This window comes from Drosophila sulfurigaster, chromosome 3 (assembly GCF_023558435.1).
Source record: "Drosophila sulfurigaster albostrigata strain 15112-1811.04 chromosome 3, ASM2355843v2, whole genome shotgun sequence".
Classification (NCBI taxonomy): Eukaryota; Metazoa; Arthropoda; class Insecta; order Diptera; family Drosophilidae; genus Drosophila; species Drosophila sulfurigaster.
The window spans coordinates 43,456,463-43,481,293 of NC_084883.1; the positions used below are offsets into that span (position 1 = coordinate 43,456,463).

Sequence of the window (24,831 nt, forward strand, 5' to 3'; positions counted from 1 at the left end):
ACATACAAACTGACATTCACGAGCGATCCCGCGTAAATCGGCTACCCACTCTCTATGTGTTTGTGAATGTTGCATTCCTCTTTAAAGAATTCGTACCGAGCTGCCACAATGTGTCGTTTCGTTGTGAAATGATCTGTGAGCTTGTCTGTGAGTTGTTTGTATGTATATGTGTTCAAATTGTTAGTGCCGAACAGATTTTTATGAGTTCAAATATTGTTACACCACACCACGAAAGAAAATAAGCTTTTGTTTTTGATCTGCACTGACCGAATATGCGTTAAAGTGCTGCGATAATTGTTCGAGATATGACTCCCAATTTTGTATTTCTTTGTCAAATACATGAAATGGAGGACACAGAGATTCACCCGCGTGGCTTGAATCACTCACATTTGGAGCTGCGTTCTTTTCTAATATTTCTTGCATCCAATTGCGTTGCTGCTGCAATATCGCTGTTGTAAATTCTTGCTGTTGAGCAAGAATTGCTTGTATTAAATTTTCATCTGCCGGCATCTTGATGAATATCAACGACTACGCGACACGATTCACTTTTATTTTATTTTTCTTCGAATTTTTCTCCTCGTCGCCAATAATGTTGTGTATGCGTTGCGTGATGTGTGCATAAGAACTGACTTTATTAAATATGTATGTATAAGTAATTGGTGATTACAGAGTTGCCAGATTATTATTAGTATAATAATGTACGATAGTATTATTGTTAGTGAGGAGAGATTTTAAAGTTTTTAATTTCAGTATATATAACACAATGTGAGGCACTTTTCTAGCCATATACTCGTATAGTATACAATATTTTTAGTATGCCGCACAACGCATGCGCCGAGTGCTCTTTGGCTGCAAGCTCGAGGCTTGTTGGAGGTACTTGAACCTTGGTGTTGCCACAAAATGGCGGCAGCAATAGCAGCAGAAGTAGCAGCTACTACTACCATATATGATCTATGATGATTGTGGGCGATGGCAGGCATTGAACTTTTGCCAAGCACACATTGTGGGAACCCTAGACAAAGGCTTGACTTGCACTGAACTTGGACTCTGTGCAAGACTGCAGTCTCAAAGTTCAAGTTTTTCTCTCTCACTCGCTCTCATGAAAAGAGGAATGTCGTTAATTCCCTTGCTGAGCGACTGACCTCTGCCTCAGCTGCTAAGCTAAGTTAAGATTTATGTTGCGCCCCAAAAAGTGTCAACTGCCACCACCGCAACCTTAGTTTCAACCTCAGCCCAGTGGCCTGCTGGCCTCCATTCGGGTGTCAGCTGCCTGCAATTTGAACTCAATCGAAAACCAAATTGATAAGTTAATGTGCCTCGTCGCACAAAGCGAAAAGCCAAACAGAGGAGTGTGATGATAGTAGGACAGGGCATGGCAGGGAGGTAGGGAGGTAGTAGGGAGGGGCAGTCAGATGGAGACTGAGATAAGCATAATGACAAACAGATATTCGAGAATTGTTGGCATAACTTTGGTTTTTGTTTTTGGGGCTTTTAAAGCTGCGCACAGCATTTTTTCGTATACGCGTCATATAGAATATAAAAGAGTATTATAATTGAGTGGCAATTGAAAATTGTGTTTTACCTTTATACATTTTAGTTTCGAAAAGATTGTAAGAGAAGAAAATTGTGCAATTGGATATTGTAGTTTACATATCATAATAATATCATAGAACAGTTTCTAAATAAGAGTAAAAATATTGTAACAAGAGTAATTTTCGATAAACTTGGAGGAGTTGGCAACTGAGAAAAAATACGAGTAAGAAAACTACTATAGAGTGTGATCGACTGTCAGATACCCGCTAATGAAATCAAAACAGTGCGGTTAAAATATACCAAATTAATATACCACAATAGTACTAAAATATACCAACGACTATATTAGGTATAACGATATAGTACTACGTTTAAAATATACCATTGACTACAAAATAAACCAGATTGTCATCCAAAGCAACTAAGACCCGTATTTCTCAAATAACTTCTACAATATTTATCTGATCGAAATTTCTTAGGAATCATAAATACTATAGTTATTATTGTATATTATCATCAATATTCTTTTAGGCCCAAATAGAAAAAGTCAATTTAAAATTGTTTACTTAGTATCTTTCGAATAATAATACTAATAAAAATAATACTATACAATTTTTAATTAATCATTTTCAATGAAGTGGAAAAAACTTATGTGAGTTACTTCGAATTTATTTAATAAGCAGTTTTTAAAGTGCTGAAATCGAGCGTATTTCTTATTCCAAAAATGAAGTAGAACGTATTTCTCAGTCAAGCAGCTTCAAATGTAGTTCCCCCACTGTTCGCCTTATGCAGATTCAATGCGAGACAAAGGCAGAAGACGCAGACAGAGACAGGGACAGAGAAAAGGGAGAGATGGAGACGCGACGTAAAGGAAAAACGTTGTTGGGGCCTCTCGAACTCCGCTTGTTGTACTTGTCATTTACAAGCTTAAACGTCCATGACCCTTTGGCCCGACTCAGCAAGACGCAGGCGAGAGTTTGTAAAGAGAGAGAACGAGGGAGAGAGAGAGAGAGAGAGGGGGAGAGCAAGGCTACTACTACTGACAAAAGCAGATAGAAAACAAAAATAAAAACAAAAACACAAAAAAACAAAATATGAAGCACAGCTGTTGACATAAAGTTTCAGTTTGAGTTTTGACCGAGTTCATTAAAAGCCGCCGAGAGTTGATGAAATTTGACAAAGCTCGCTCGATAGCGTAAGAAAAAAAAAGAGTGCTGAGCAAAGAAGGGAGAAGTGGTTGCCAGACTAGCTCATCAATAAACAAGAATAAACAGGAATACCCAGGCTATGCATTGCTTATGTATGGGGAGTATTTGTTGACGGATAAGAAATGACAAAATAAACAAACGAAACTAATTAAATCGTTTGATATGTGTGAGATTGTTTACCAACCGTTGAGTAAATAGTGTGCAAACTCTAAATTTATTTGCTTTACAGGGTATCAGCATTGTTTGTGGCTGCTTTCAATTAAAACGCAGACATTTCCTGCAGACCAAATAGAACGAACTGCGATTGCACACACAACATCAACACAAAAAAAGACAACGTGCTTTTGTCAATGTTTATAACAATAAATAATAATAAATGTAAAAGTTTGATTAACAAACTCAACGCGTTGTCGGCACGTGCGCGTAGGTGTGCCAACAACACGAAAGAGATGGAAATAGTGGGTGCGAAAGAGACAGCTATTGATTAGCATCCGCCAAGCATGAGTATTATGATTCAAACGCAGTGAAATTAGCATGATTCGAATGAACTCTACACCTGACTGACTGAATGACTAACTGGTGAACTGACCAATTGATTGTCTGAGTCAAGTGTCGATTGGAAAAGCTTTCAAGTGACTCACTAAAATAGCAGACAATAAAAAGTCTTTGGCGTTTAGAGGCATTTGATTACAAAATATTAGCAGAGCTTATTGGTTTACTGATTTTTGCTTTTGATGTCGATGTCGATGTTGATGCTGATGCTAATGTTATTCTTTTTGCTTTGTGCTCTTCTCTTTTGCAGCTTGTACAACCGCAGCGCAAATTGGCAGTGAATGGGCAGATTTCATAATAAAACGCAAAACGGGCAAAAGAATCGCGTTCGCTTCTCTCTCAGCAACTGACGCAATTCAATTTGCCAGCAGCAACAGCCACTGAGACGACCACCACAGCTCATAAATTGAGATTAAGCAAACGCTGGAGAGCTGTAGCGACTGGTAGAAGAAAAAAAGGAGGGAAAAATAAAAAACCAAAACACATAACAAATCAATCAGAGCGCGCTCGACGCTCAACACAATTTGCATGAGCCAAAGCGTTCAAAGCCATCAAGAGCAGCAACTCCCGACTCACAGTGAGACCCAGAGTCAGAGTCAGAATCAGAGCCAAGCGGAGACTCAGACTGAGACGGAGACAGAGACTCAGCAGCAGCAGCAGCAGAGGGGCAACTCGAGTGGCTTTTTATGGCAATTGCGCCATCAGCTGCAGAGGCGTAGCACGAGGAAAATGAAAACAATTTCATGATACTACAAGTGGTCCGAATCGGTGCTATTGAACTATCTGAGAATGCCATCGACACCCTACGATCTGGTGCAGGATGATCAGGATCTGCGAGTGCCTCTCCATGCCGAGCAGGCCTTCTTCCACGGCATCACGTTTCAGGCCAAGGTAAGTGGTGGCAATTTCAAATAATTACCAAGTAATCAAGTCTACAGTATAATAGACGGCCAGCTAAATAGAACTACTTAACAGAAGAATACTTTGTAGTCAATTGTTACACAAAGAAAAATAAAGTTGTTTATTGGCGGAATCAGAATTGAACTAAGAAATAATTGAAATTCTTACGATGAGATTGTTTTTGGAATACAAAATATTCTCAATCCATGAAGTGATAAACCAAGTGAATGAAATCTTGTATCAAGCTTTATTTTAGATCGAAAAGCTTAAGATTTGTTTCTTTTTAGAATTTCATTTCTTTCTTTATATCAAGAGAATAGAATATAGAAAACAAAAAATTTATTTTGAACCCATTAGGTAAATTCTTAAATGGAGTTCATTATCATATTTTAGGTTGATCATTCTTGATTGCTTTTACCGCGTATCTTTTATTCAAAATGACATTATTTTTAGGATTATAAACAATCTTCAATCAAAAAGATATTATTTACAACATGATAAACAATTGAGATGACTGAAATCTTGGTTCTAGAACTATTTGCTCAGATCGAAAAGCTAATAATTAAACTTATTATTTGAGGATCTCAAAGCTCTTAAACCAAACTTTTGTATTCCATTGAACCTCATTTTTCCCACTACGTATCAATAGCAAACATTGTTCTTTGTAACTTTTCTTTAAGAGGAGATTGTTTTATCTAATTAATGATATTTTTTGAGATCTCAACGTTTTAAAATATCATTTCTTTCTCTACGTATCAATAGCACACTTTGTTCTTCGTAACTGTGTCAAATGCATATAAAAAATACGAGTTAATCTGCTTTGTTGGCTATCTTCATTAATTACCGTATCAATCTGAAATATCTATTTCAAAGTTTAGAGAACAACTTAAAGTTTTTATTTGATTTTATTAAGCGAAACGATGAACTCGTTAAATTTGATACTATGTTAGTTGATGTTCTGTGATAGTGAATGTTTAGTTCTTTCGACTTTTTTGCTGCTGCTTCTACCGAGCGAGAGCGCTTAATGAATTTCTTTTCATAATTAATTGGCATAATTAAAGTAAGTTGTCGAGATTAGCCATGGCAATGAGTCACTTTAGCAATTTACGAGTTGAGTTAACTTCCAAAAAAGTAAATACTCAGACGGCATACTAATTCCCCAAAATGCTTTAGCCATGCCCGTCGGCTTGTCTTTTAAGTGCTTTGAGAGGCGATTTTTGTTGTTAGGGGAGCGAAGAAGAGTGAAGAACGCAGGAAGAGGTGTGGCAATATCTTCACTCTTACTCAATTGCAATTGTTTTGTGTTGTCAATTTCACCAGCTTTCCTGCCACAATCTCAATTGCAGTTTTTGATGTAATAAGCATATCGATAAATCGTTTCATTTTGCCTCCGGCTCTGTGTTTTGTGGTGCACAAACAACAAACATTTGCCCGAAAACAATGCAATTTGGCAGCAATTTATAAATGCAATTAAATATTTTTGCCACAGTTTGCAGCTGTTGCAATTGCTATTGAATTGCTGCTCATTGTTGACGGAAGCAATGTTTATGCATTGTACATTGTTTGTTATATAGAAAGAGTTTTCAGTTTTCAGCATTCGGCATTCAACGAGTTAGTCAACTGTCACAATGCCAGACTTGTTTCAACACACACGACTGTCGGTGGGGTGCAGCCTAGAGGTGGAAAATTGTAAACAAATTTTCCATTTTTTTTCATCTCTTTTTTGTATCTGCTCGCATTCAATTATTCACATTTGTTTAGTTTTCGCCGTATATGCCTGCCTGCCTACCCTACACAAACTAGGCGGTGTAAAGTGGGTATGATGAACAGAAATGCTGAGAAATTTGCATATCAATTTAAAATTTCTAATACAATGGGCAAATATTTGTGCAATTTATATCATTGACTTGCAAAAAGCTGTCATTAATATGTTTATTATTCCACAAAGTTGTTTATATTATAATTTGATTGACGTTGATTTCTGATTTTTGACATATTTCGCTGGCATAATTGTCTTCAAGTCTTCAAATTTTAGTTGATATGTGTTTTAAAAACATTATTTCGGTTAGAAAACGAATACAAGTCCAATTTTAATATATCATGAGACACAAGTTGGCCTAATTAAAAAAAAGGATAAACATATTTAATCAACAATATTATGTTAATTAATAGTGGCAGTTCAAACTCGCTTTAGCATTTCTTTTATTTGCTTGACTTCTGAGTTTACTTTAATTTTGATTGCATCTATTTTTATTTGGTATACGAACATTTTATTCTGGCTAGAAAACGATTTAAGTAATATTTAAATTAAGTAAAAACAAAGATTTATATACTTTTTTATGTCATATGTCCAATGAAGCTTAGAATCTTATTTTGATATATAATTGAACATCATATTTGATTTGATTGAATTGCAAGCTGTAATGTCATCATTAAATTCAAAATTAACCATTTTTTGATTAAGATAGAAATATTAAAACGTCATAAGAAAACATTTGCTTTTTTAATTTTTCCAATTTTAAAGAAATGAATGATTCAATCAAGAAAATTACTGTTTTTTGCTTAAGCGTATTTGAAATTCAACTTTATTCGCATTAATATTTCATATCTTTTGTAAAAATAAATTAGCTTTTTTATTTATTTCTAAATTTAAAGATTATTATTATTACCGCATCAAGAATGAAGTAAAATTATTTAACTTCCTTCGCTTTACTATTTTTTTTGTTCTCTTCTTGGACAGCATATCTCACAGTCGAGCATACCCAACTCACTTGTTTTACTCTCTCTTCGTTCTCTTTTAGGCTGCTTTTGTTGCTGATGTTTATTATTTTTGTGCAATGTGTGGAAATTGTTTGCGTGCCAAGCTCATATATAAAATATATATATTCTACTATATAGAGAGTGCTCATATCGGGGTTGTTATTATTATTCTTGTAGCTGTTGTTGTTGTTGTTTTTCTTGTTGCTGTTGTTGTATTTATTGCTGCTGGTATTGTTTAATATGTTTTGGTTTGCTGAATCTCTTTGATTTGATTAGCTGGCAGAAAAGGTTGACCAACATTTCAATTGTGCGGCCAATGACACTTTGTCTGGGCTTTAGGCAATTCTCACAGGGCGCTTCAACAATTGTTGTTGTTGTTGTTGTTTCTGGGGTGCATTGAGCTTTGACTTTGACGTTGTAGGTTGCATGAAACGTGTGTGTGTGTGTGTGTGTGTGTGTGGATGCTACAGCACTTTGTATGCAAAGCGCTTGACATTAGTCGCATCAAAGTCACTTCGTTGTCTAGCATTTTGCATAATTTCCTTTTGCTTTACGTAGGAGACATTGCACTTGGATTTGTATTCGTTGTTGTAGTTGTTGTTGTTGCAATTGCTGTTGCATTGTTGAAGTTGCACAGTTGCAATTAAATGCACTCAGTTGCCAAGCCAAATTGCCGTGAAGCAGCGACAAAGCCCACGCTGCTAAAAAACAATTTGCATTGCCAGTGGAAAACATCGGGGAATGGTTAGGGGAAGGGGAAGGGGTGACAAGCATGTGTGTGTGTGTAGGGTCTTTGTGCCTATGCACGTGCTGTTTGTTGTTGTTTGCATGCTGTGTGTTGTGTGTTATTTGCATTTGAGAGAAACAACAACAACAACAACAAGTAAAGTATAAACATTTTGCACTTTTGTGTTATGCTTTTGCTTTTGCAGTTCTTGTTGTTGTTGTCGTTTTTCGGGGAGCTCTCTTTGTGGAGTACCGTTAGCGTACGTTATGCCCGGCTGGCTAACCCAAATACGTTAGCAGTTAACTTTAAGACAGCAGAAAGACGGCCTCTGTAGTTCGCCTCCTTTTTTTTGCTTTTGTGCCGTGTCAGCTCAACTGATTCATCTCAAGTAACGCGACTCTGACTCATATGTGCCATGCCGCTCTCTGCAGCTGTCTTTGTCGGGCATTATTTATGAGAAGTATCGGACAGGATGCCACTTGTAAATATATTTATGCCAGCGTGTCTAGATCTCAACAAAATAAAAAGCTGATCCCTCTGCCAAATTTCCCAGTCTCTCTCTCCCTCTCGTTCCCTCTTGTCGCTTTCCGTCTCCTGCTTAGATTAATTGAATTTCACGCTTTGATTTGGCGTAAGATGAAAATTGGTTTGCAGCCTCCTTTGGCGCAATAAATCTTTCAAAAGGTGTATAAATTATTTGCTCACACACGCACTTGGTGCTTGGCGCCGTTTTTTCCACAATATTTATACACTAACTTAGGATATCAGCGATCCGTGATGTCATATGTAACATTTTTATAAATAAAGTGAGAAATAAATAAATTAGAAATTTGTGTTCAACAAAAATACAAATATATATTATTATTAGTATCATTATACTAAATATACAAATATACCAAAAATGCGAAATTATCATTGAAATATACCGAATGATTATACTGAAATTTTTGCTGGAATTTATATATATATATATTTGGTATATTGATACTTTTGATATATAATTTAATATTTTTGGTATAACAAATGTCAATATACCAAATATACAGTTCGGTACATTTCAATATTTTTGGTATATTATTTGGTAACACTTAAATTATAATAATGTTTGCTCTCACAGTCAAGCACTCCTAGTTGTAGCTTTTGTACTTCTTATTAATATTTCAAATTACAATTCTGTATTTATTTTCATTTATTTTTTATAATTAATCTTTATACCAAATTACAAGTAAAAATTAGAATGCAAGACTAGAGTGTTAGAACTTCGTTTAGTTTTTTCTCATTGTTGGTTTTTGCTCGCTGTTCCCTGCTGCTCTTTGACCTAGCAACCTGGCGTATACTTAACATTTGTTTTGCTGTGATTTCCCTTTGTGATGCGGCTGCTATTTGGCTGTTTGACGGCTCAGTTCGGCTGCTGGCTCTATCAAATATTTATTCAAATGCCCTCAAGTTCGATTCGATTTATGTTTCCGTCTTTTGACGCGATTTTTCCACACTTGCCTCATCAATAATTGAAGCATAGAGCGAGAGAGCTCAACTCATAGGTGGTTTTTGTTGGCCCTTAGAATCCTCTTACATATGCGCCAACACCCCGAGAATTTCTCTTATTTATGTGCGTAGCATTATAAATTTCTCACACAGTTTATTTATGTGGATTTTGTGTGGGCTTTAAGTGTCATTTAAATCGTCCCACAAACAAAGCAAATACTCACAGTGCTGATATACTCAGAATTTTATTTGTGACATTTTTGAATTTATAAACAAATTAAAATTATTTGTTGTCATTTTTCGCATCGGGATTGTTATTCTGTGTTTGTTATGATCCCGAAAATCAATTTATTGTTGGCTAGTGAAATATTTGGCGAATCGAAAAATTCGAAATGAATGGATTGCCACCTGCGGTTTTCCACAATTTTTATTATCCACATTACAAAATGCGTATTTTTAATCAAGACTATTTGAAATGAACAAATGCTTATTTTGTGCTTTTATAGCGTGCCGCAAAGTTAATTATTATTTACGTAATAATAATTAAGGTGAAGGTGAAACGCATCTGTTCCCATTGCGCGTGGAAAAGAATGATGAAAAACAAAAAAATCGAGAATATTTCAAGAAGACTGTGGCATAAAAAAAATATGGCGCATAAAGAAAATATTGAAAAACATATAAAAAGAATACTCACACACTCACGTGAACCGCAGGCATGTGTGTTTCTCTCTCTGTGCTGTGTTTACCCATTTTCCATTTGGAACGTACGCAAAATTATGAATTTTCATATGGTGCAGAGTCTCTGTGGCGTATACGCAATGTTTCCGCTCTGTTCGTTTTTGTGCTGTTCCGTTCTGTTTTTGCTGGTCGTGCCTTTGCTTTTGTTTTGTTTATCTAAGCGGCACATGCAACGAGCGTCGTTCGTTTGTTTCAACCCAGCAAAAGGACAAAGAATTGTCCAAGAAACTGCCTCTTCATATATCAATTTCAATTATCTGTGGACCAAGAAGTGAAGAGAGGTCGAAGGAGGCTGTGTCGAGTTTCCAGTTTTGCTATATAAATTATTGGTAGCAGACAGACGGGAAAAGGACAAAACCGAAAAGGATTATGCGGCCTGCAATTGGGTGATGCTGGCGCTGGCTTTTATCAGCCTCAAAGTGACAGAAACAGGCACCGAATACCAGTGAATGCCCGTGTGAAGGAGGCGTGAAAAATGAGTCATAAAATGCAAATAAAAACTCAAGTGTCCTTTTGGCAAACTGGCAAACAGGCAAACCGAACCAAAGAGGCGACCGTGTCATTGTCAGGACTGCTGCTTTTGAATTTTATACGTCAGCTGACGCTGCTTCAGCTTCGCTTTCATTCCCCTTCCTCTGCCTCCTGTCACCAACTTGACTTTAAGACGCTTCTCGACCCATAATTTGGCACTCTCTGTATGTGTGTGTTTCACGTGTTTGCTTAACCTTTTGCTAAAAGTTCAATTTGCTCGTTAAATTCTTGATAAACATTCGCGAACATTTTTCCGTAGATACACAACAATACACAACGCTGAGTACGAGGCGTGAGTATAATAGTAATTTCCGGGGTTGATTGGCAGCGTGCCATTGTTTAGAATTTTTTGGTTTACAGAGGCATCATTAACATGCATCTTTTTGCCTAACGCTGTTTGATTAAAACTGCGGTTACCAAATGCAACACCGCATAAAATCATCAACATCATCAACATCATCAACATCATGATGGTGAACTATAAACAGCGGCAAGGTCTGCATCATATTCAATTTTATAACTATGCCAATACATTTTTAATGCTGTGGCTGCAGACAACGCTGCCAGATTTATTTATTTCTACTGTTCTTTCTTTTTATACCCGGTTGTAGAGTAGTATAACTATGTGCCTCTAGCCTATGTCCGACTCCATAAATATCTTTATGTTTATATTCTTGATAAGCTTAAACAGCCAAGGTGATATAGCCATGACCGAATGTGTGCCCGTATGAAAATAGTAAGCGTAATTTGGAGCTAGTCAAGAATTTTCATAGATACAATCACTCTTTATAATTACTGAAAATTTAGTTGTGATCAGATTAAAGTTGTGAACTATCTGGCATATTTAATTCTCTACCTTTTTTGATATATTAAATTGAATTTAATAGTATATTAATAGTATATTGATATACTATTACATTCTGGTATATTGTAATAGTATATCAACATACTAATACTATTAATATACTATTAAATTAAAAAAAATATCAGAATGCAATAGTATATTAATTTTTCAACAATGCTGTAAATAATCTACATACATGCCCTTGGTATCAATATACATAGTATATACATGTACATCAATATACCATAAATGCTGTACAGACCTTATATGTTTGGTGTATTTCATTATTATTCAGTATATTACTTTGATATATTTTGTAAATAAAAATATTCAAAAATGTAATAGTATATTAATATAGCAAAATATGCTGTAAAGACTATATATTAATTTTGGTATATTTTAGTATTTTTCTATATATTATTTAATTTTGCTTTTATTACAAATGGGTGCCGGGTATCTCACAGTCGAGATTATGCGGCTGTAACTTTCTTACTTGTTTTACCATCATTTTCTCTGCCTTTTTTGCACGCTCTTTTTCGCCCATAAAGCGTTCAATAAAAACAATAAGAGCAGCTCGTAAAATCAATCTCATTCGATTGCTGCGCCGTTTAAATGGATTATCTTCCCAAAAAGATATGCAGAGGATGTCAGCTTCATATTCATTGCGAATTATAAGCTAAGTATTTTTACGAGCCATTCAGGTGCAGGATGTGCTACAATGGAGAGCACATCAAACATGGCTATAAGTCATCAATTTATAGAACAATGTTTGGTGATAAACAAAATCGATTGCTGTTCACATTTCTCCTCATCTCTTCGACGCACTTGAAGCTGTAGTGTTGTCCATTCTAATGACTTTGTCTAGACAAAGTCTCTGTCTCTCTCCCTCTGCTATTTAATGTGTGTCAAGAGCATTATTAATGCTTTGGTCGTCATGGATTAAGTGGCCATTAAAATGGCCTATCAGTGCTTAGCTTTGCCCTTTCTTCTGGCCATCTGACTCACTTGATTGGCATTGCTCAATGAGGCATAAATGCGGCACATGCTGCAAGCTCATTTATTATCAGCTTATTACACAATTTGCCTCCATTTGAGTTCGCTGTTGTTGTTGCTGTTGTTGTTCTCGGTTTGCATTTCGCAATTGCTTTTCACCTGGCGAGTTACGAATGTGTTATGTGTGTGGCAAGCAGACACAGCTGTGTGTGGGGCACATATGTATCTGAGTGTGACTCAGCTAGTTGCGCAGGCGCATGAAACCGCAACGCAAATGCAAGCTCTCACCCACCAAACATCAAGCTGCAACCACTTGCTTTTCCCGTTCTGCCAGCCAAATGGGTAACGCACTCGAAATGCTTGTTGTTGCTTTTACTGTTTTGGTGTCTAGCGAAGCGCAGCACAACACAGTATTGCGGAAGTTGCAACGCCCGGTGGCAGTGGCAGCTGCTGCTGTTGTTGCACGTTCTGTACTTGCAACCCGACGACAGATCGACCCTTTCTCAGGCTGTCTGTCGATGCCAATGGACGTTGACAGCTGCCGTTTGCAATACTCGTATTTGGGCTTGGGCTTGGCCATGGCCAAAATAGAAAACAAAACTGGCCAAGAATCGACAGCGTCAGTATCTATACTCTACACTCTCTCAGTGAGTCATACCGACAATGGCAACTCGTTTGCAATTAATCAATGAAATGTTACTTCAATTAGCTACAATTATGGCCCGATCAAGGTGAATCTGTTGAAGGTGATTGAAGCGTAACGATTGCCTTAGTAGAAAAGGAAATGTCAAATGAAATTTTTGAGAAAATTCAAGTACAAATTGAGCATAGTTTTAATAGAGTAAAAAAGTTCTAAGCTACGTATTTGAAATTGAAATTAAGTAATGAACATTTCCAACAGGCAATCACATTGAAGTGCTTAATAAATAAAGTTGTTGTTATAGAGTCTAATAAAAAACTGTTCATTAATGAATTGAATTTTACTGTAATTTTCATTAGCAATTGAAATCCGTAATATTATACATACAATTTAGTATTGCAAAGTGATTTTTAATAACTATTAAAACTACTTAATTAAATTCGTCTGCAGTTTTCATTGCTATTAAATTACCAAATAAAGTGCAATTAAAATTAGAAGTAGATAATAGCTGTGGATTTAACATTTAGTGTGAAAGTTGTTTGGTGATTTCATATTAATTTTCATCTATTTAATAAAATTCAAATTTATTTAAATTTAATTATTATTAGTGTTAAATTTAAATTTCCCATGCTCTTTAATCTGTGTATTAAAGATACAATCTGGAATTTTATTAGTATTTCGGTGCTTTTGAAGTTAATAATAGTATATTTCAAATTTATTTTGAATATTTTCAACTAATTTCCCATGATTTCTGTATCCAATGACCAAATGAATAGAAATTAGTTTATGCAGAATAATTATGCCGATAATTTCACTTCTCTTCCCATGTGGAAAATCAAACCTAATTCTTTCTGCTTCCTTTGTTAGGGCAAAAAACAAATCTTGCGATTCTTTTACCATTTTTTGTTGTGCATAATATCGATTGTATGCAATCTTTTTATGCCAACTTTTGTCCATTGCGAAAAGAAAATATCTACAAAGGGTAGCTGCAGAAATGGCTCGTTAACTGCTCACGTTTCAAACAAAGAAGATAAAGAAGAGTCTAGAGAGAGAGAGAGAGCGAGAATAAGAGGGGAACGTTGAAAAGATTGAAAATTATCTGTGAGCCGTCATCAAAAGCCAGTTTAATCAGCGACAGGCACTGAATGCAATTGAAGTCACTTTGCTATGCAATCTTTCACAGTTTTGTACTCTCTCAGTTCGGTTGCAGTTGCAACTGCCACTGCCACAGATGCCACAATGCTGCAAGCTAGCTAGTTTTTGGGTGCTTATCGGGGCGCACGCTTTGTGGCATTTGCTTTGACTGTCTCTGGCTGGCTACTGGCAGATAGTCGCTGCACATTTGTAGTTGTTGTTGCAGCTCTTGTCAAGTGCAATTATGGGGCAGACATTCACTGACTACCACAGCATCGCTGCAACCTTTGACACAGGCCGATAGCGATAGCTAAACTGGACCTTTGACCACATGACAATTTAATTAACGATTCACCTCATGCGTATAACTTTTACAAATATACAAATAAATATTCGTGTGTGCAGAGCTTGTGATTAATCTATAGCTGGAAATTAATTAGTTTTTGCTGTGCCAAAAGTTGTGATGTCATCGTTTGTGTATAAACGCACTTATATACAATTTGTCTATTTCTATAAATAAAATCAAAAATACAAAAAAAAGAACAAAAATGAATCAGTTTTTTGTTGACTGTCTTAATGATTTGTTGGTGAAGTTACGTGTTATATTATTCTTTATAATTTCTCACTTTTGCTCCATAACCTGTTTACATTTGTCGTAGACGATATAGCCTTTTTATTATAGTTTACTATGTCATATACATATATGGGTAATTCTCCGACAGAAAATGTCGCAGGCGACACTATTTACAGTGAACAATTTTAAAACAAAGTAAAGGCTTTTATAGGATTAGCACCATATTAATTTCAGGAATTTTTGCTGTTTTGCGATAAAACATAGAAATTGGTTAGTATTTCGTATGAATTCGTTAATTTTTGCAATTATTTTAAAACAGAAATGTAATTCCAAATTCATTCTTAAACTTCTTAATTTCTAACTTTGTTCTCTGCACTGTTGACGTTTTTCTATAATAGCAGAGTTTAAGAATAAAGCACATAAATATATGTACATATTTCTAAAAATAAAAATAAATAAGTTTTTTGTTGATTAGTGATGATTAGTGATTGAAGTTACAAAACTGAATTAATATATATTATTCTTATGAATTTCTCACTGAACTGTTTACGTTTTTCGTATACCAGCTAGTCTACATATAATAGAAGATTTTATACATATACTCGTACATAAAGCACATAAATATGTCTATTTCTATAAGTAAAAATAAATCAGTCTTTTGTTGACTGTCTTTATAATTTACGATTATGATTTAAGTTGTAATTGAAGTACAATTAATACAATATATTCATATTAATTTCCAACTCTGCTCTCTCAACTGTTTACATTTCTCCTTTACCAGCTAGTCTATTTATTAAAGTATACTATATATAAAGCACAACCATAAATAACTCTTACGAGTAGCTGCTCTGTTGACAAGCACAAGCCGCTTTGTTTGTTGTCGTTTCACAATTTTTAAATTAATTTTCAAACAAATTTGTTGGCCCCAAAATTTCGGGCTCAACCGTCGAGAGAACTTTGTGCGACCTTCAGCGTTGGGCGAGGGGATTGAGGGGGGGATACGGAACGGTCGTGGGTGGTACAGTTTAATAAAAGATTTTGTTGTCAATTGTGGCGACATTAATTGAACAGTCGGCGATGTTGTTGCTACTGATGCTTTAATTGACATTTTCCATCTTAGTTCGCGGGCGCAAGTGATTTTTATTTCTCTCTGCGCTCTTGTTTTATTATTTTGGTATTTGCAACTCGGGTTTTTACATTGTTTTTTTTTTTTTTTTATATTCGGCGAGCAAATGGCCAAACTGATTTGCATGTGGTGTGTGTGGTGGAGGGGAGGGAAGGAAAATTGGGACGCGGCTGGCCGCATGTGAAGTTAAAAGTTATTGGGCCATAAATAACGCTCGGCCGAATTCTAAACAAACATTTTTCGACTTGACTGTCGACGACTGTGTGAAAGTTTTCCACTTGATGCTTTGACTGTCTGTTGTCTTGCTGTGTGCTGTGCTCTCTGTGTGTGGAAATTAGCATAAAACGTTTGCTGTTTCACGCAGTTTGCGGCCGCGTGCTGCCAATCGTAAAATGTAAAAAATTGCGCATACGCCGCATACTCCGATTCCTCCTCCTCATCTTCGTATAAAAGTTCAGCTCATAAATGGCCTAATTTTCTTTTACTTTTACGCATATTAGGACCACACTTACATTTTCTTATTGTCTTTTGTCTTGCGGTTCAGCAACTTTTCACTAACAACTTCTGTTTTTTGGGGGAGGCGTTGGTTAAGCTTCTGCTGCTGCTGGTTGTGGGCGTGGGCGTGGCATGGTCTATGGCCGGTCTAATTGCTTAATTGAAAGCCAAGGCAAATTAATAATGCCGTCGATTGGCACCTAATTGTGAAATATCAAAAGGCAACGCCAAACCACGCGGCGTATACGCAATGTTATTGTTCTCCAAGCTGGCTGGCTGCTGCCGCCTTTTGTTGCTGAAAGCTTTTCAATTAGCTGCCAATTAGTTTGCATTTCGCTTAAGATCCCCGCCCGCAATTTAAAGCGCAAACAATTTTTGCAATATTTTCCAAGAATATACATATTTCGGACACACTTTTTCCTCAGCGCTTTTCCATTCGGTTTCTTTGCCCAGGCCAAAATTGCGGGCCATAAATAAAATGGCACGAAGCATCGCATGGATCGTATAAGCGTAAAAATTTATAAAGCGTAAAGCAAACTGCCATACACATGACCTTGTCTAGGCCATGTCCTGGCGTCCTACCACATTCCTGTGTTCGGTGCTCGGTGTCGTCCTGTGTGTCCTGCATCTCAATTTGTGCGCCATGCTCTGCTCTATTAAATTTGCAAATTGCGCACATTTTTGCCCGCTCATAGCTTTAATTTATTTGGTACTCTATCGTAAACCCGGCGAGGTTATTATAGTTTTGCCATTAACTGTGAAACACTTGTTGACGACAATTTTGATGAGCAAAAGTTATAGTTGGATTAAATAGATAGCTGTTTGCTGAGGCTATGAAGAGTATAGCTTAAGGAATATGCTTTATTTAATCTCATTCTTTTGCTTAAAGCAGAGAAGAGTAAATTGGATATATGTTTTAGTTGTCAACACAAAGGTACATTTTATTTATACAAATTATAGCTTACATTAAATTGAGATTATATTTCTTTAACCAAAGTTTACTAAAGTGTGTATCAAAGATTTTTAAAGTCATCGCATATAAAAAGAATTCGAATAAAAAAAAATTAGAGTGAAGGAAAGATTTTTATTTTATATACAAAACAAATAACGTGCTATAGTATCAGAGATTACGAAATTGAATAAAATATTTATTTGAACCAATAAAAATTGTATTTTTAAATGAAAATAAAAGTAAGTCAGTTTATGAAATTTATTAACTTTTTATATATTATGAAATACCAATAAAGAAACATCTTTAAATAAGTCAGCACCTTTTCTTTAACACTTTAAGCATCTCTTTAAACACAACTAAATTTACAAAGCACTTTTAAATTGTTAGCACACACACAATGCAGAGTATTTAAGCTACGCTCTGTGCTGTAAGCGAAGTGTTGATTCTTGTTAAATTTCAAATTTTAATTAAACGCATTTTGTCAGCTGTCGCTTAAAGTTGAAACTTTTGCTCGCTAAGCTGCAAGCCGAATGTTTTCGCAGAGGCCCTACATAATTGGCTAATCATGTTGCCAGCTGTGGGCGAAGGGAAGAGTGGGTGGGATAACAGGGCTGTCTCGGCAAGGCACTTGAAAATGATTATGCAAACACCCACTCAAACAAACGCACACACACACACACACATACAGACACACTCAGCCACTAACTAACGAACTCAACTCTTGCTTGGCTTACATTTTAGCCAGCGGGTCTAAGAGCTAAGTAATGGGTGATGGAAAGGAGAAAGGGGGAAAAAAAGGGGAGTGAGGCAGGTTTTGTATTTGTTGATGCTGGTTGGCAGCTCTTGTTGGCCGTGTTTTTCAATGTTTTCTCAGTGTTCTCTGTGCTGTGCTGTGTTGTGTGGCAAATTAAAATTCTGACTTTGGCACTTGTTGGCTGTCCCAGTCAGCCAGCCAGCCAGCCAAACATCTAAAACAAATACGAGAGTACAAACACAAAAAACCGAACTAGAAATTCTCTCTTTGGTTTTTTAATGAGCTAAACGAGCGCCTCGAGGCACAAGAACTCTGCCCCAAACAAAGAGAGGGAAGGAGAGGAGGAGCGAGAGGTGCTGTTTCAATAGTGTCTAAGGCAGAAGCTGTGTGTTTTCATATCTAACTGAAAGCATCTCAAGCAAGATCCCTGGCAAGCAGAGTAGACTTTACTCTCAAGTCTGCCCACTTTTCATTGTGTGTGTGAGCTGTGTTATTTGCAATTTAGTTTCTCAAGCTGTCGCCCAGTTGTCCAGGCATATTCAACTTTGAAGCTGCTTGCTTATCTTTTTGCTTTATTTGTCTGGCTTTTGTTTTTGCGGGCAGTAGGGAGGGGGCCTAAATGAAAATAATGAAGCGCATTTAAATGGCACACTTGGCAGTCAGAATGCCAGCTTGCCAGCATAATGAGTGTCGAAGCAGCCAGAGGAGCCGAAAACTCGCCTAGGATCGGAGAAGGAGGCACAGAAAAAAAGGACATCTGTTTTCAGCTTTTCTGTGTGTGTCTGTGCTTTTCTTTTGTGCGCCTTTTAATTATTCAAATTTATTTGTCAGCACAATGTGTGTGTGAGTGTGTATTAAAGTGCTCCTACGCGAAGGAGTGTGTGTGTAAGTTGCCGTTGATGTTGTGGGCGTAGTACTTCCGGCAGCTGTTGCCGCTGTTGATGCCCTTCAATGGAACCACAGCGAAACTTTTTAATGAGTTTCGATTCATTGCACACACGCAGGAAGAGGTCACAGCTTGCAATCAGCTTTGGAAGCCAAAGGCGCACAGCACAACAACTTGTCTGCCATTTATTAATTAAGTTTGCTTAAGCGCGCTTCCTTCGCATGCCACATTCACTTCCACATCTACATCCTTCGCATCCATGTCCATGCCTAAGCAAAGGCAAACACTGTTCGCCTGGCACAAAAAACTAACAGCAATCCTTACTCATCTTTACCTTTGCCTAGGCAACTTTTGCCCCTTAACCTTTCGGGGGCTAAAACTTTGCTCGTGGCTTTAATTGCTTTGCCTGCTGCTGTGTTGTCCTGCTTTACTTTGATTAAAATTGCTTTTGATTAGTTAAATGAGTTGAGTGCGGTTGAACAAATTCCATTTGTAAAGTCAATATCGCCTCTAGGAAACACTTCGTACAATTCTGCCAATAATTCTAGTCTATAAAAATGCCAAACACAGCACAGAAAGCACAGATAGAGAGAGAGAAAGCGAACTCTCGTGTGTCGCATTGCCAAAACCTCACACGTTTTTCGGCTGAGCCTGGCAAACGTGTCAAGTGCAATGCAGCAGCAGCAATCGCAATAGCAGAGCACTCGAGAAGGTGACAGGACATGGGCCAAAAGTCTGTTTCAATCGTTGTTCGAAAAATGAACACACAGAAGAACGTAAAGCTCTAAGCTAGGCCAAGGCTTTAGTTGTCGAAATATTGCGCATACGTCGTGTTGGCTGATTTTTAACGCGACTCGCTACATAAATCACATTTGATGCTTTACAAATGAAATCTCTCAAAAAAACGACACAGTCGCTGTCTTTCGACGCACAGAAACATGAGGAAAACACGCATTAAATGTTATTAAAATGACAACAACAAAACGAAGGTGACACACGGACAGCTAGACGGCAGCGGCAGCGGGAGGCGTGCTTGGGCATCTTGTCAGCAGTCGCTCAATGGCACAAGACATAAATAAATAAAAAACTGAAGGATTTTGTTAACCCAAAAAAAAGAGCAGAGAAAATACTACAAGTAAATCATCGTCATCATTGTGAACATTTTCTTTAATTTTGCGCCGTTTCTCTTTTTTCACTTTTTTTTTGTGTATTATTTTTAAACGCGTGAATTTTGGGTGGCAAAATGCGGACAGCTTGCGGTGCGTGTGAGACGTGAGAGACATGAGAATGCTGTGGGTGGGCTTAAAACGCACGAAATGTGACAAGATAAGAGATCAACTGCTGACAGCAACACACAAAAAAAGGGGAGACTCCTGGCTCAAGGCTTCCAATTGAAACTGAGACACGGAGCACTTCTTTGAAGTTGGATATTAATGAAATTATAGATGAACTGAGGCACACAGTTAAAAGCATGATGATGAGCTCTCATTTATGCCATCAAAAGTTGAATTATCGACAAAGTTTTTTGCACATAATTAACCATTATTGCTGCATTAAAGTGTCTGTATCAAAATTCCATTTTTCCTAACTATGCATTAAAGACTTTTATAGCACATTGCGCGTCTTTATTGTCGATTAATCACTGGGCATAAACATTTTTTTTATTTCCTTACAAAATGATAGTCTCTAGTTGCTTTCTCTCTTTGTTTCTATGTCTCTCCCGCTGCTTGAATCACTTTTTTGCATTTTTCATTTCGATTGATTTTGAAATTACTTTAGTCGAGAATTAATCACAGGCTTGACTTTGGCCTAGGCCAATTCCATTGCCATGAATGTGAATTGTCTATGAAATGAAACGAAAATAGCCATTATTTAATTAAGCTGGAAAACTCTGTGTTTGCTGTTTCAAGTGCCTCATCGTCGGTCGGTCCGTCGGTCGGACGGCAATTAAGATAAATGTCAGTTGGCGCAAATGTAAAGTAACATTTTAATCAATTTTATCAATTAAAAGAATGGACAGACAATTTTGCTGGAGGAAACTGAGAAGATGCTTCAAAAGTAAAAGAGGGAGATGCGTGTTGCTGTCTCGCAATAGATTGACAAAATTGAATTAAAAAAACTGTCAACCTAAATGAAACTGACATTTGCAGTTGCTTTTAAACAATTTAGTTCGTGTTACGGACCAATTAAATTACCAACACAGAGAGGCAGAACTTTGGCCAGCCTGTTAACAAAAGAGCAAAATGCTTTTCCACTTTGCCACAACATTTTTGCGTAATGAAAATAATGAGCATTTGTGTATGTATGTGTGTGTGTGTGTTGAGTCACTGGAATGTTCAATAAATAATTAATGAGCGGCAGCAAGGCAAATCAGCGGCAGCAATCAACAAAACGCTCGTAAATAATGTGAACAATGCATGGCGAAAAATGCATTCAATGAATATGTTAGTGAATAGTGGTGAATATATTCGAGTGTGAGTCGCAAATAAACACCTTGACATTGACTTTAGCCGCAAAGCTAGCGCAAATTGTTGTCGTGTCCTTATGTGGCAAGCAGGCAAGCAGTTGTTGTGCGCAATAATTGTGCGTGCGGCAAAAAGTTGCCCCCCAAACGGTAAAAATCAGCAAATTGCTTTAATTTCAGCCTCGCATTTGGGAAAGTCGAGCACGCTTGCAGTTTTTGTTAGTTAGTTTTTTTTTTGTTTGATGGCTCGCAAATTGCTTTGTAATGTGCGTGCCCTCGTTTTGTGCAGCAGCAGTTGAATTTTCACTTGGAAAGTCGCATCACTCATACGCCGCATTGGCCAAACATACATCGCTGTGACACATGTCACTTCTTTTCATTCATACTATTTTAATACCCACTAGCTAGAAGGGTATTATCACTTTGTGCCGGAAGAAAATGTATGTAACAGACAGAAAAAGGCATCTCCAATTCCATAAAGTACATATATTCTTGATCAGCGTCAACAGCCGAGACGATCTATCCATGTTCGTCTGTCCGTCTGCCCGTATAAACACCTACATCTCAGAGACTATATGAGATAGAGCCATAATTTATTCCGACAGCACGTGTTATGTATGCACGTTAATCATGTTTGTTTCAAATTTTAGCCACGCCTACTTCCGCTCGTGCATTTCGACAAAAATCGAATGACAAGGGTAGTTTTTAAGGTAGAGTCGTAAATTTTGGGACATAAATTAAGAATTACAGTATTTATGATTTTTGTAAATTTCAGTTACTACGGGTTATAATTGTTTTGGTTGGCAATCTGGTATATTTTGCACTTTCTGGTATATTTCGAATGTGGTACTATATTAATATAACAAAAACACGACCTTTGGTATATTTCACAAGTTTTGCGTTATATTGATTTGGTACATTTTAAGAATAATACCGACAATATGGCACTCTCTGATGTATTTTGAATTTAGTGCTATACCAATATAGCAAATTTAGCTTTTCGTGTATTTTTAGTATTTTGTGGTATATTTTTAATGTACTTATTGAATATATTTTAATTATTAGATGGATTGGAATATGGTTTTATTTTAGTATGTTTACGGTATATACTTCTAGTATATTTGTAGAATATTGTTTCATTCAAAATAGTATCTCATAGTCTAGCACACTCGACTGTAGCTTTCTTTCATGTTAGTTTTTGTTTGCTGCCTATTATAACTGTGTTCTTTCTCTGAGTTTGCCACACCCAGCGAAGCGTTATTAAAATTTCAATGCCACATCGCCACATTGCGTGTCATTAAAACGTGCCGCGTTCTTATGCTGAGCATTATTCTTTTATGACTCGCACAAATGTTGTGTCGTGTCCCTTTTTTTTCTTTTTCGGGCGTGTCGCCTATTGATTTCTTCCCTGGCCAAAGAGACAAAGTTTTCCATTTAATTAAAGCTCGATGTCGTAGGCTTATGCATAAATTGCCACCACATTGGCGCAGTCAAGTGTGAGAATTTCATAATCCATTTGTTTGGTTGGCAACAAACATTCAATTTTTCACGACGTCGACGGTTCATTGAGCTTTTGGGGCGAAAGTTTTCTCTGATAAGCTAGCATTGACATAGACATATGGCCCCAGAGTTGATGTTCACACCAATAGCAATCTCTGTCTATTGTTTGAAGGCAACTTCATCTTGTGTTTGATGAAATGCTTTTGGTCTCGCTGTCAGCGATTTGTCATCGATTTTTTGGTCATGACATTTCTCTTTCTACACAAACACACAGACAGTTAAATTGCATTTCAAGTGCAACAGCAGCGTTGACAGTCGCATCTGGCAACGTGTCGGTGGCAATTAGAATGCTGACAATCTAACAGTCTGTCTATCGCTCATACGCAACGTTCGCCTGCCACTTAACATATTCATATGGGTAATCTGCAAGCGAACGTGATGAAGTTTGTCTGACTGTGTGTGTGTGTGTGTATGTGTTAACAAGCTGATTGCCTGCGCTGCACGTGTCCTGTGCAACATTGTCCTTGCTATAGCTGTTGCTTCCTTGCTTACAACATTCGCAATCTGTGCAAGTTTTTCGCCTGCTGCTGATGCTGCTGATGTTGTTGACGTTGCATGCTGCTTTTGTCTCAAAATGTGTGCCAGCTGCCATTGTTGTAATTATATTTACTGAGCCACAACGAGAGTCGCAGTGGCGCAGTCTTCTTTGTTCTACTTGCAACAGCAACAGTAAAAGCGACGTTTTCTAATCAAAAATAGTTTGCTTTCATTTTGGCCCAAATTAGTTTTGCACTTTGCAATTTGCAGTTGTTCTTGCGGCTTGCAACAAGTTGCAATTGAATATAATTAGAGCTTAGTCGGGCAACGCCTGCCTCTCGCTCGCTCGTTCGCCCTCTTTATCTCACTCTCTCCCTCGCTCTATTGGCTCAAATTGACTGAAATTACTTCATCTGTGTGCTAAGTGATGAGCTCTCTCACAGCTGCATCGCCGGATACCGCTGGAGACTGTGTCGAAGTCTAAGAATCGTTAGAGCGACTCGACCCAACTGTCGTCGTTAAAAGTGTTGAGTGTTAAATGTGGCAAAAATTTCACTGACGCCTTTAAGCGACACAAAGTGAAATGCGCCCGCTTAAATGGAGAAATGGTAAAGTAGAAACAACAACAGAAAGAAAAACGCAACGCCAACAACATCAGCAGAAGTAGCAGCAACATCTTTGCAGCTCGACAACTGTCCACAAACGGTCAAAGACAAAGACAAGAGTCGAATCAGAGTTAGAGGCAGATTCGCAGTCAGAGTCAGAGTCAGAAAGGAAATTGGCATCAGACGCACGCAGCTCAAATTGATGCGCAACAAGCGAGTTGCAAGAGTTGCACGCTGCTGTTTGTTGGTTGCAACTTGCAAGTCGCAAACAACTACACATCGCCATGGCCATGTTTGCGTTTTGCAATTGGCAACATTTGGCGCTGGCTTTGATGACTTTGCCCCGTCGTATGTCTCGATGTTTGTCTGCTCTTGGCTTACTGTGTGTTCTCAGGCATCAATAGCCAATGCGTTGGCTTTGACTTCGACTCTGACTGTGACTCTGACTCCGAGCTCTGACTGTGACTCTGTCTTCGACTAGGCCTGCTGTGTTTTTCATTAAACAGCGACAAGTTCCAGCAACAAACAAACAGCGAGCACACAAAAGCTTCTTGTAGACTCTTGTTGTCTTCGCTGCTGCTGCTGTTGTCTCTGAATTTATTGCAATGCATTTTTCCATTTACGTCACGCAGGTATTTGCAATTTTAACGCTTTAAAATGCTGCCGAAAGCATTTCGAATGCACGAAAATATTACCTTAGTTAGCTGTGGGCAGTTTGCTTCAAATGACTCTACTAATTTCTTCATATTTTCTTTTCATATTTTGCAGGTAAGCTTATCGATCAACTGCACAAACTGCGCCAAGTTCAAGGGGCAGCCGGGTAAGACCAAAACCCGGGTTCATTAACCCAAAATGATGAGGTGAATAAAGTCAGTAGGTGACGTTGAAATACC

At 37.3% G+C, this 24,831-nt stretch overlaps 1 protein-coding gene across 3 annotated transcripts in view; it reads left to right on the forward strand.

Moving 5' to 3' along the window:
- LOC133842699 (capon-like protein) overlaps window positions 1–24,831 on the forward strand; it is a 63,307-nt gene that overhangs the window by 11,273 nt on the left and 27,203 nt on the right. For all 3 annotated transcript variants that reach the window (XM_062275901.1, XM_062275902.1, XM_062275905.1), the window contains exon 2: window positions 3,544–4,184. In XM_062275901.1, the coding sequence (XP_062131885.1) occupies window positions 4,083–4,184 (102 nt within the window). In that variant the 5' untranslated portion in view covers window positions 3,544–4,082. The remainder of the gene's footprint in view (window positions 1–3,543; window positions 4,185–24,831) is intronic.